This window comes from Schistocerca piceifrons, chromosome 2, assembly GCF_021461385.2.
Source record: "Schistocerca piceifrons isolate TAMUIC-IGC-003096 chromosome 2, iqSchPice1.1, whole genome shotgun sequence".
Taxonomy (NCBI): Eukaryota; Metazoa; Arthropoda; class Insecta; order Orthoptera; family Acrididae; genus Schistocerca; species Schistocerca piceifrons.
In genome coordinates, this window is record NC_060139.1 from 719,421,275 (window position 1) to 719,434,926 (window position 13,652).

General features: G+C 37.9%; 1 protein-coding gene across 1 annotated transcript in view; it reads right to left on the reverse strand.

Moving 5' to 3' along the window:
• Positions 1 to 1,765: 1,765 nt before the first annotated feature.
• The window catches only part of LOC124775796 (A-kinase anchor protein 9-like), a 517,018-nt gene continuing 505,131 nt past the window's right edge, over positions 1,766 to 13,652 (reverse strand). The window contains exons 51-52 of the mRNA XM_047250627.1: positions 6,272 to 6,389; positions 1,766 to 4,062 (exon numbers count right to left, since the gene is read on the reverse strand). Of these exons, the coding sequence (XP_047106583.1) occupies positions 3,948 to 4,062; positions 6,272 to 6,389 (233 nt within the window). The 3' untranslated portion in view covers positions 1,766 to 3,947. The remainder of the gene's footprint in view (positions 4,063 to 6,271; positions 6,390 to 13,652) is intronic.

The following is a 13,652-nucleotide window of genomic DNA, read 5'->3' on the forward strand; positions in this document are numbered from 1 at the left end:
CACATCATATACCAGCTGCTATGTAAACAGTGTTCGACTGTCTACATTGGCATGACTACCACCAAATTATCAGCTAGGATGAATGGACATAGGCAGAGGGTTTATACTGGCAACTCACAGTATCCTGTTGCAGAGCATGCTCTACAACATGACATTCATGACCTCGGCACCTGTTTCACCACATGTGCCATCTGGATTATTCCACCAGACACCAGTTTCTCAGAACTCCGAGGGTGGAAACTAGCACTACAACAGGTCCTTGGTTTTCGCCACCCATCTGACCTTAATTTATGTTAATTTCTTCGATCTCAGCATTTCTTCACTGTAATTACTATTTGCTTCACTCTGTTTTAGTTTTCTACATCTTTTATTGTCTATCCCGTCTATTTTTCACCACCACCCCCTGCCACCTCTGTTATGTACAATGCACTTAACTTTTCACTCTTATTAACTCATGCATGATGTATAAGCAGTAATCTCTGTCTACATATTATCCTGTCTTCCACCTTTTAAGCTCTCTGGTGTTCAAATCTTGTCTGATGCAGTCCCCAACAATTAGTTTCCTTCGCATGCTGTATGGTAAGTCTACACTGACTTTCCCAAAATCTACCCCTTTTCCTAGCTAGACCTCCCCAGTCCTTTTCCTTCACCCCTCTTCCTTCACCTACAACACTTCTGCATGAAGAAGGAGCCACTGGCTCTGAAAGTTTGTCAATTTTAAATGACTGTCTTTTATGTGTGTGTTCTGCCACCACTTGGTGAGTCAGTTTTTATCTATCCAATTTTTGTGTGGCATTTCACACAAACAAGTGTGTTTTTATAGAATGTGTTGAAACAGTACGGCTCATTTCATGCTATGATGAACTAAATTTTTTTGTCTTCAGTCAGAAGACTAGTTTGATGCAGATCTCCATGCAATTCTACCCGCGCAATCCCCTTCATGTTTGTATTACTGCTGTAAGTGTATGTAGATCCACTTGGACCAGCTTACTGTAGTAAAGGCTTGGTCTGCATCCTCAGTTTTTGCCCCCCCCCCCCCTCCCCCTTGCCCCGTAAACATCCTTTAATGCCTCAGGATGTATCCTATCGTTAAATCACTTCTTTTACACATGTTGTGTCATAACATTCTCTCCCCAAATCGATTCAGTATCTATCCATTAATTATCTGCTCTACTGATCTAAGATCTAATCTTAAACATTCTTCTGTAACAGTATATTTGAAAAGCTTTTGTTCTATTCTTGCCTATACCACTTATTGTCCAAGTTTCATTTTAATATAAGGCCACACTCCAAATGCTTTCAGGAAGACTTCTTAGCACCTAAGTTTATATTGGATGTTAACAAATCTCTCTTTGTCAGTAATGCTTTTCCTGATATTTACAGTCTGCATTTTATATCCTCTCTACTTTGGCCATTTTCAATTACCTTGATACTCATACTGCAAAACTCTTCTACAACATTTCGTGTGTCATTTCCTAATCTAATTCCTCAGTATCCACTGACTTAATTTTACTACACTTCAAAAACTTTTTTTTTTTTTTACTTCGTATGTGTTCAGCTTACAATGTTTTCAAGACACAATCAATTCCATTCAAAAATAATATATTACAAGGCCTGCTGGTATTGCACCAAGTCAAAATGGGAGAGGAGGGGAATGTATTTCACTGCTTACCTTTACAAATAAACGTTTGTGCAGGAGTAATGTGCCTGTTAATACAACTATTTGCAATGATCTTTGATTCAAATGTTGATACTATGCATTTTTTCTCTTTTATTGTTATTATCACACTTTTATAAAATTACAATCCTTTCCGGATAGGCACTTGAATCACAAGGAACATCATCAGTCTATTAGCACACAATCTTCATAGATGCTGAGTGAAAATTTTCTTTTTAAAATAATAGTTTTTGTCATACAAAATTGTGGCACCATTTATACATAGGTCACACTGTTTTGTACCTTATTACTCAATTTTTAAGCTCAATAATAAATGACATCATACTGATATGATTAGTTTTCGCAGTAATATATTTCTCACAGGTACACAGTGCAATATACAGAATCACAATATACAGAGATACAAATAAAAAGATATATATCTATTTAAATAATGAAAGTATATTAAATGTACAACAGTTTCTTATACTGAACAGGTCAATCACACATACACAGACACAAAATAAATAAATTAGTTTTCTGTGTATTTGGAATCATTTACATGCACAGTAAATAAATTATTTATTAACAAAGGGCAAGACTTCTGCTTGTGTAAAACATTATCCTGAAATTTCAGACATATCTCTTAGAAATAGCATTTATATCATTATACATTAAATTATGTGCATCAGGGGGAAAAGTAAATAAAAAATATTTAAACAACATGGCTTGCATACAGCCATATCCAGTTTCTTTCTCTGTCCTTGTTAGCAATTCATGGAGGTGGAATAAGCTGTGCGTATAAAAACCAGAGCCCAAATTATTGGCTTGTTCCTGCTGACACTATTTAAATATGCTCCCTCAGAAAATGTTCACATATTCACACACCCTGTTTCCTAAGAAATACATCACAACAACAATTAAATACCTGTGCCCAATTTGTAACTCTGCTGTTATTGTGCACAAGTCTTTTATACATAGGATCCAGATTTTGTGGAAGCTCTCAGTTTCATTCACTTTAAACATTAACGACAACTAGAAAACAAAATGGCATATGAAGTATATCAGCAGATGATAAAAAGTAGACTAATGTAATGGTACATATAATGTTTCTCACTTGGTAGTTGTCATGATACAATATAATGTTTGTCACTTGGTAGTTGTCATGATACAATCAGCTGCAAAAAGAAGGTTACCGTGCCCAAGGTTACTTATGCAAGAACTTTCTCATTGATAGATTAGCTATCAAAATACTTATGAGAGAATAATTTACAAATTAAGTTACATTGGCTGGTACTTTCATTCACCTACCTCAGTATGTTTCAAGGCAAAGACTAAAAGAAGAGTACATTCTCTTAAATTACACAAAACAGATTACATATTCATCCAGTGTCTACCATTCACTGACAAAAAAATTATTTCTTTGTACCACAGATAAAGCTGTACTCTAAACAATGAAGTGTCACCGGTCTGCAGACAATATCAGTTAAATTTTGAAATTAGCGCAGTGACTGTGGCTCGTGAATGTAATAGTGCTTAATGTAAATACAAGTACATATTTATTTTTTACAGAGAAGACGAATTCCCAATATGGTTGTTCCGCATGTAACTGCGCAAGTTATGTAGACTAAAAGCCACTCCTAATTCCTTATGACAAACAATATTTTCTTTAATACTGAATACCAGCTTTCATGGTCTACTAACTCATAGCAGAACTGCCAAAATGGATCTATACATCTTTGGTATCTAAAAGTGCTTTATTTGAGTTTTATTTCTGATTGTGTCCCCTCTGATCCCATGAACAATATTACACATCACGCTCCAGCTTAAAAATAAAACTATACACTTGTTATACCAGCTGACACAGCCAGTTCATTAATAAAAATACACATATCAGATCTGAAAAATCTTCCATAAAAAGATGTGTTTCAGAACACCAATCACACAGTCTCAGTGCTGTTGAGATGTACTTTACAGAACGGTGGAAAGCTTTACACAATGTAAAAGAGACCTATATAGGCCCTGATAAGCATAAGCTAAAGTACAAAAGAAGCACACACAGCTAACAACATAAATGATACCAGAATAGCATCTGTCTAGATATGGTACTATTTTTGGTTGAAAAATTACGTAATAAAAGATTAGTGGAACATTACAACAGTATTAAGCAATCAAATTTTGGTTATATAAAGGTAAAAATAAATATTACTTAACTGCACTGATGAGACACACTTAATGACTTTTGTACACATCGTTTATAAAATAATTTTTTACATTTTGCAACATACGCTCAGCTTTTTCGTGGTGTTCCCAATCTCAAATGCTGCTGTATTGTGTCAAACCGATCTATGTACTCTAGTAGTTGACTGGACCCTTCTCCAAGTCCAACTGGAAGCGTGGATACTCTGAAAAAGCCATAAAATCAATCTATATTTATCTTACTATGAGACAAATAATACTAGGTACTCTAACCCTATTGTATGTAGATTCTCTCTGGCCAGAAACTAACATATACTTGCAACAACTATTATACAGTGAACTTGGATACATTGCAATGATAAGTAGTAGATGTACAATTGAGACATAACACCAAATTTTGCTTTACCATACGATGCAATATTACCTTGAATGGTTTAGATTTAAAGTTAATGTGTTGAATGAATAAGAATCATAGCACTGACCAATGTCTATACTTTCCCCTCCTTGATCACAAATTCATATTGTGCGCACCTGTTCTACATTTCTGATTGCCTCTCATTACTGTCCAGCTTTTATGTCTGATCTACCAGTTGCCCACGGCTCTACAGTTGCCTACAGTTCTTTGTTATTTTGTAGTTCGACATCTGAATCTTGAGTGTTATATGCTTCTGTTGATTTATGAAATTTGCTACACGACTTTATGAGTTATCATAACATTTCCTATTTCCTGGTTTCATTCTCTCCTGGTAGGAACTACCTGCTTTAACAACTTGAAATTTTATATTTTTTTCATTTGTCTCCGTGCCATGGCAGGCTCTCAATTGTCTTTCCTTATTTATTTATTTTTTAAAGAAAATTCAAATTTCCCCCTCTCTCCAACAGAAAATGGGTATGAGTGGGTGTCCAGTCCTTTATACCTTCACTTGGTATGTACTATGAAGTTGCCTAAAAATGCTCACTTCTTTAGCGCAATTAATATATCACACATACAGTAATATATATACCAATGACACTGTGTATGTCTCCAAGTTAATGATACCTGCTTGAATATTATCTGTACTGGAACTGTTTACTTTTGATTTTATGTTAAATCATATGTGCACCACTTGCTTGCGCCAGCATTCACATAATGGTTGTGCTAACCACTGGCTGAACCACACAAAATTTAATTGGCATTCTGACATTGGTACTTTATAAAGTACAGAGACTGGATTCATTTTTGACTTACACTGATGCATTACCACAGCACATATTTGGGTCACATATGGATCACTTCAGTATTTCAAAAACAACATGCTAATGTACAGGATGCCAAAATAAAACTGATCCACAAAATATTTACAATAACACTGATGCAGGACTGACCCTTGTTAATGAACATCAGATATTATGCTGGAAATGCCTGCCACTAACATGGATGCAATGCTGTTCTTGATTATCAATGTAGCAGCTCTGCCTGAGGGGCAGTATCCAAAGTGTTTTCAGTGTTCTACTACAGTTGTCCCATTGTGTGATGACTGTTTGGGCACACCAGACCTTTCAATTTGCCTCACATATAAAACTCAAATGGAGAGAGCAGGCAGCTGAGATTATCAGGAGGAGTCTAGAACCTCTGTCGATTGTCCTCTCTTCGACAAACACCTCAAGTACTTATGACAAGATTGTCAAAGTGGTGTGTGCTGTTGCTCTGTTGTGGTGAAAATATTCACACATTCATTTATCTTATGAAATTGGTCCACATATGGATTAAACAGTTTCTGGACTTACCAATTAGTCTTAACTGTTTGGGGATGAAATCACACCACACATTGCACACCAAAAACCAATTTAGAGATTATGCAAAAGGTTTTCAAAGTACTGGTGGGTATTCTCTGATGCATACTGATCACTAAACACATCTGCTCATCTCACTCCCTTAAACATAATGACACAGCAAAGTACTAGCAATGAAGCATGTGGGAGATGTGCCTGAACAGACATGTGACACCAAACAATAGGTGCATCAAAATCACTGTTACCAATATTTTATGGGTCAGTTTTATTTTTGCCACCCTCCATTATGAATAAAAGTAATTACCAGCCACAAAAAAGTATGTGTAAACAGTAATAAGAACACATGTGTAAGTCACAAAATCCCACTTAATATCTAGCTTCCAGGTGCCAATATGTTTCATTTTCAATTGGAGAAAAATCACATTAAATTTGAGCATAGGACAAGGTCATAAAAATTAGAACTGAAAATGGTAATTGGCTATCTATCAGAAAATCACTAGCTCTGAATGTTTCTGAAGTTTGCCAATCATCATCACCACCACTAGGGCTTATCTCCATTAAGAATAAATTTGTAAGGTAAGATTAAAATAGAAAGAAGCACACCATATTGCAGAACGTGTTTATTTAAACATTGTAACTGACCTTTGTTGGTGCCAGTGTGACAATACAGGAGAATCTCTGCTCGGTGGTGACTGAATCCCTTGACTGTGAGTCGATCCCCAGATGTTGGAAGATGCCACTGACCCCCATCGCCTAGGACCTATATGTCAAGATTTAGTGCTTTATTCTGAGTCTTAAAGATGACAACAAGCTTCAAAAGACAACATTTCAAATACATGTGAACATAAATTACTTTGCAAATTACAGACATACAGGCACTTCTTTTATCCCTTCACAACATAAGTGTGAAATTTTATGCTATTAAACCAACTTTAAATACATATCACACTGAGGCATCTCAACAGAAATGTACAGCAGTTTGATTTTTTAAACTGATTTACTGGATGAGTAGTCAGAAAGATATTACATTTCAATGAGTGTTATTCTCATCATCTTCTGGTGAAGTTTTGAGACAACATCTGTATCATCATCCTTTTAGGCAATGTTGAGTAGTAGTTTGATACCTCATAGGAGGGTCTTGTTGTTGGTTGTAGACTGGAGGAGGGGAGAGGAAGGGTGTACCTAAGCCCAAGTATGGGCAGTTGAGATCTACTTGGATGTCCCTCAGCTGGTTGCAACTGCTATTGTGGCCAATAATGGGTGCCAGACAGAACTTGGTTGGTACCCTCTGTCACTGTTTGCGAACCATCACTGGCTTTAAATTTAATGGTTTTATTCATTTTGCTGCCCCATATTTCATCCTCTGTAACCAGGTGTCAATGATTGGGAGAGAGAGCTGTCTTTACCTATAAAATTGATGAATTTAACACTTTCACAGACAGTACCTCCCTGCCATGAGGCAACCCAAAGGAGATGAGGTCAACATCATCATCACCATCTTCTTCTTCTTCTTCTTCCTTGCCTTTTCTCATTTCTCTATGGGCATAGAGGACAGAAGTTGTGCACACCAACTACCCGTGCCTAGAGTAAACCTTATGTTCTAGTGTGAGAAAGCCTTGTAAATGTTTGTGCAGTGTATATCTGAGGTGAGACATGGATATCAGCCCAGTATTTGCCTAGCTGGATGTGGGAAAATGCATAACAAACATATCAAGGCTGGCCTGCTCAGCAGCCCTTGTTGTCAATTGATGAGGTCGGATTTGATTCAGTACAAGGTCGCCTCACTGAATCCTGGAAGCAGCGCATTATCATGCTCTGCTAGCCAAGTGGATATGAGGTGGTGTAACACAAAAGTTGCAATATTAGGATTTAATACATATGGTCTTAGTAGCAATTTCCACAAAACTTCACATGAGTAAGTCAGTGAGAGTATACAAGGACTATTTTGTTAAGCAGTGCTGTAGTTTTTAGAGGAAGAGGAGGAGGAGATTAGTGTTTAATATCCCATTGACAATGAGGTCATTAGAGATGGAGCACATGCTCAGATTAGGGAAGGATGGAGAAAGGAGGCAGCCAAGCCCTTCCAAATGAACCATCCCAGCATTTGCCTTAAGCAGTTTAGGGAAATCACAGAAACCTACATCAGGATAGCCAGATTTAGATTTGAACTGTTGGCCTCCCAAATGGGTGGGGGGTTGGGTTAGGTTAGTGGTGTTTAACGTCCCGTCGACAACGAGGTCATTAGAGACGGAGCGCAAGCTCGGGTTAGGGAAGGATGGGGAAGGAAATCGGCCGTGCCCTTTCAACGGAACCATCCCGGCATTTGCCTGAATAGGGAAATCACGGAAAACCTAAATCAGGATGGCCGGAGACGGGATTGAACCGTCGTCCTCCCTGGGTGGGGGGGGGTGGGGGGTAGGAGGAGGAGGTGAGTGGGTGGTTGGGGTGGAAGGGGGGGGGGGGAAGCAACAGTGCATTTTTCTTGAGAGAATGAACAGACTTCCCTGCAATGATTACACATGTTGCTAAAAACCACATGCTATTTAATGGGTGTAGTTTACTTTAGTTATTTTCAATTGAGAACTCACCCTGGTCTCTAATGTGTACATGTACAAACATACACATTTTTACAATAATCTTAATCTACAATAAAATTTAATAGATAAAATCCAATCACACATGTATCTATTGAGAAGTTATTCCACAAAGTAGGAGGAATTGTAATGTAGAAATGGTTTCAATTTGGTTTTAAAGCTGTTTTCATTGTCTGTCAGAACAAGGAAGCAGATCAAGTATTTTGCGTCTGCATATTTTAGTTCTTTTTGCACAAGACCAAAGTTACATTGTGAGTAGTGGAGCCCATTTTTATTCTACTGCTACATTTACTAATGCTACCAAGTTACAAATTGCGAATGGTTCTTCGTAACAAACTTCAGGGTGCCGACATCTTCAGTCGAAAGACTGGTTTGATGTGGATCTTCATTCTAGTCTGTCCTGTGCAAGCCTCTTCACCTCCGCATAACTGTCCCAACTTACACACACCTGAACTAGCCTACTGTAGTCAAGCCTTCTTCTCACAATACAATGTTTACTCCCCAAAGTTCTTCCATTATCGAATTAAATAGTGTTGTTTGTCTAAAGATGTCTCCTATCAACTGATTCCTTCTTCTAACTAAGTTATGGCATAAATTACTCTGATGTTCTCTGCCCAAACAGCAAAACTAATCTTATACTTTTAGTATCTCATTTCCTAATTTATGCAATCTTATCATCTGCTTTACATCAGATTTAGTTGACGTTATCCATTCAGTTCAGTTGGCCTTCCATGTACTTTGCTGACACTGACAGAATTACATGATCAGAAAACCATAAAGTTTTTTTTCTCCTTCCTGTAGTTCATTTCCTTCACCTAATTTCTCTTTGGGTTCCTTTACTGCTTACTGAGTGTACAAAATCAATAACATGGGGAATAGGCTGCAACCCTGTCTTACTATCTTTCTAGTACTGCCTCCTTTCACCTCCTTCAACTTCTGCAAATGTTGCAGGTAACCTTTCAGTTCCTGCATGTGATACTACCTTCAGAGCCACAAAGAGTGCATTCCAGTCACCACTGTTAAAAGCATTTTTGCAATAAATGTAGATTTGCCTTTTTGCAGTCTATAATAAATCATAGGATCAGTACTGCCTTGCACTTCCCTGCATTTCTCCTGAAGCCATACTGATCATCTTCCAGTTTGGCTTCTACAGGACTTTCCACTCTTCTGTAAATAATTTGTGCTGGTATATTTCAACCATGTTTTATTAATTGATGGTTCAGTGATATTCACACCTGTCAGCAATTGTCTTCTTGGGAACTGAGATTCTTAAATTCTTCAGAAAGTCTGGGAATATGTACCCTGTACATACCTCTTACATATCAAGTGGAATAGTTTTGTCATGGTTAGTTCTATCAAGGATCTCAGTAAACGGAATGTTGTCTATTCCAGGTACCTTTTTTTGCCTTACATCTTTCAGTGCTTTGTCTAATTATTCCCACTGTAATGTATCTCTCATTTCACCTTTATCTACTTTCTGCTTCTCTTTCCTCCAAAGGTTCCTTTAATTTTCTTACAGATGGCAGCTAAATTTCTCACACATGCATCTATCTTTCTCATGGTCAAGTATTCTTGTACAGTTCTGCCAATCTAATTTTTTACACATTTGTATTAACTTTTGCCAGCTACATTTCCTGTATTTTTATGTTTTTCCCCCTTTTATCATGTAATTCAACTCACCAAATAGTGGAGGCATTGAGTCAGTGATAGGCACACAAAAGACTGAAAAAGTTGTTTGCTTTCAGACCAACACAATATAGTCAATCAGGACAGTGTAGCCATACAGTTGTGTGTGTGTGTGTGTGTGTGTGTGTGTGTGTGTGTGTGTGTGTGTGTCCCCGCATGTCTGAAGAAAGATTTGTCCAAAAGTTAGCAAGCAAAAGTTCTTATTCTTTTCAAGTATCTATCAATGAATCATTGCCTATTCAGTGAGCTGTTACCTTTTCTCCTTACATTAATTACATTCCACCATGGACTTTATAAAAAACACACGCATGCTCGCGCGTGCGCACCCCCCCCCCCCCCCCCCCCCCCCCACACACACACACACACACACACACACACACACACAGACAGAGAGAGAGAGAGAGAGAGAGAGAGAGAGAGAGAGAGAGAGAGAGAGATGTTTAATTTTGCAAGCTTTTGGAGCCAGTGGCTCCTTCTTCCAGCAGAAGAGTTGAAGGGGATGGAAGAGGAGTGAAGGAGCAAGATGCGAGATGTTTGGGAAAAGGGGGTACAGTTCAGAAAAGTCACTCAGAACCCTGGGTCAGGAGCTGCTTCTTTGGTCTTTTACAGCCATTCATTATCTTTCTTCAGTTTCTTCTTTCAGTTAAACATCACATGTAAATAAGTTTTAACAATGCCTTTCACCCTTTTCTACAAAAACTCAACCATTCATCATCCACCACCTCGTCAATTTTTATTTTGTACTGTGTGTTATTCTTCCTTGGAATCTAGTATGACATATCCTGTTTCTTAACTCTGTTTCATTATGGTAAATAACCTAACACTTTTAAGAAGTTTCAGAAATTATCTCACAAACACCTACAGACTTGTTTGAACCCAAATCATCCAACAATCTTCTGTCAACCTGTGAGTCTATTATTATTTATTTCACATCTATTCCCTCCACTATCAGCTTGTGACATGGACAGTATTAGACATGCACTCTCAAAGGTTGAGTAAGTAAGTGATTCCTGGCAATCGTCCAAATTATCAAAAAATCTTCGTATCACAATGGGTGTACCATTTCTATTTTCAGCAAGATGCTACAAAAACTTTAGAAAAAATGTAGATTGTTTAGTTATGAATTTCTCATATGCATTAAATATAGGGAAAGTTGTGTTGCTTGATGTTTTGGCAAGAGACTGGTGGTAGATACCATCTCGCACGAGATATTGGATGTCATCATGAAATTTCCACACCATTCCATCAACACAATTGACTGACATCTTCATGTGTGATGAACACACTGCTGGGCTGTTACAGAAGCCTCCAATTTATGCCTGGCTGGCTAAGGAGAAACCACACAGATGTGAACGTGCCAAATCTGGTGACCAATAGTGTAGATTTCCTGATCGGCAACGAGAGAGACAGTTATGCCACCTGTAAGATGATGAACTAAGAGCACTGGTGCACAAAAGCTGTAAAACATACTGTGTACTGCCATTGGTTGTCCAGCACCCTCTGTTGGGAGCCACCTGCTGATCTACATGTCCGCACTGGCATGAGTGCCCATCCTTGCCATTGTCATCTATGTCACCACCAAAGAATCATCTCATATATAACCAATAGTTCCCCTTTACTAGATCTCATGCTGTTCTAAGATGGTGTGTGTGTGTGTGTGTGTGTGTGTGTGTGTGTGTGTGTGTGTGTGTGTGTTCGTGTGTTCAACAGATTTGTCGAGCTGCAAATTTCCACTGCTTCTTTAATAATGCTGTCCCAGTGTGTAGACATCAACAAGAAAATTTTGGTGGTTTTGTAGAACATAATTGTGTATCGTATTGAGACAATGCTTGGCCATTGCAGATTTCTCTGACTGGTCCACATGTTTGTGCTGTCAGTGTTTGATGCATCTGTCCTCCATGGTACCACAAGTTCATCCAATGTAGGACGCCCCACGGTTACAGGGAATCGTACACACACCAGGTCTTTTTAAATCAAGATTGCCTTTCACTGAGCCTAAAAGAACTTTGGTGGATTGAAGAAACACCACCAATGTATGGCAAGATAACCTTTCCTCTTCGCTCTTCACTTTCCTACAGCTCTCACTTTGTCTAACATGTGTTGTGTGAAAGGCATGCTGAAGCTCTCATTTGGAATATCCATTATGTAAAAATACAGTACATAGATGGTTTATTTCATTGTATAAACTGCCTGAATTTGATATGGCTCATGCTCTATGGACCAACATCCTAAGCATGCCACTTTGTTGTGCAGGATTGTGACAGCTTGCGGTTTGGAAAGGTTTACAGTAAAACAGCTAAGTGCTGCCACCTTTTCTCCACACCAAGATGTCTGGGAATAGTAGTTCACCATTTTTCTCCATTTGCATCCATCCAGGGAAAGTTCATCATAGATGGAAAACATTCCACTTTAAGCTGTAAGAAATCTAAAGACAATAGGAAATTACTTTTGGTAACATGTTCTGAAATGCCCACAGTTTCAAACAGGGATGGGACCAAGATTTTCAACAAATACCTTGTCACAGACTATGTAGTTACGTGTGAAAAGTCTGTATTTGAAACTAATGTATCTGCAAAGCTGACATTTTACTTGGCTGAGGCATATCTGTGTCACGTTTAGTGTCTCCTGGCCTACACAAAATGTTCTCAAGAAATCCTGAATTATTCACGGATCTATAAAGAGAGAAAGTTTTTTTTATTACACATTCAGACTTTTCAAAGTTCAAGGAACAGGGAATCCATTTGATTTACTCCAGAGAAATGTTTGGCTGAAATAGGTCACACATTCGAAATTGGAATGAGATTGTGATTCCACATCAAACAAATGCCAGCAGTATGTGATAGAAACTCTGCAGACCACTTTAGCGTAACGTGATTTTGTTCTAGTGTCAATGAATAATTTATGGCTCAGCTGAAATATTGGGAGAAGCTTTAGCAATGCAGCTATGGTACTGTATTTCATCTGTAATGTAGCTGTACGTTGTAAAGAAAAACTAAATTTGTAAATGAGCCTTTCATACATACATTGATCACAGTCAGCTTTATGAGACAGCTAATAGTCAAAATATCTGATATGTAAGCTACTTCAGTGGCATTAAATAGTAAGACTTGCACAATACTGTGAGTCACATAAGTAAAGTGATGGTATTCTTTAGGCATGCAGTGGAGCAAAAGAAAAGCTGTAAATTCATACACAATCCCTAGTGATTCGTAAGAGATTTTAAACTGCACATTTTTATGAATGTGGATTTATCTTCAAATGAATGTGAAAAAGCATAACTGGATTGGTATTGCTCTACACTGACCAGTAAGCTATCAGACAGCTTTAAGAGTACTGAAAGCAGTTTATGTACACTGATGGAAAACAATCTACGATGGAAAAGAATCGCAATGCCAAAAAATTATTAATGTAGAATAATAAGATTTTGGGAATACTTTTGTCTAGGTAACATATTTAAGTGATGAATATTGCTAGATCACAGATTAATGTAAGTGTGAGGTAAATCATTGCAAATGTGAAATGCTGGTACATAAATAACCAGTGTAGCTGCCAGAATTTTGAATGCAAGCATGTAAATGTGCATGCATTGTGTTGCACAGGTGCTGGATGTCAATTTGTGGGATGAAGTACTATGCCTGTTGCATATGGATGGTCAATACAGGGAGCTTAGATGACTTTTCAAGCTGAAATTAGTCTAATCTTGTCCTCACGGTCCCCACCGGAGTGATACACACAGGGCTGAA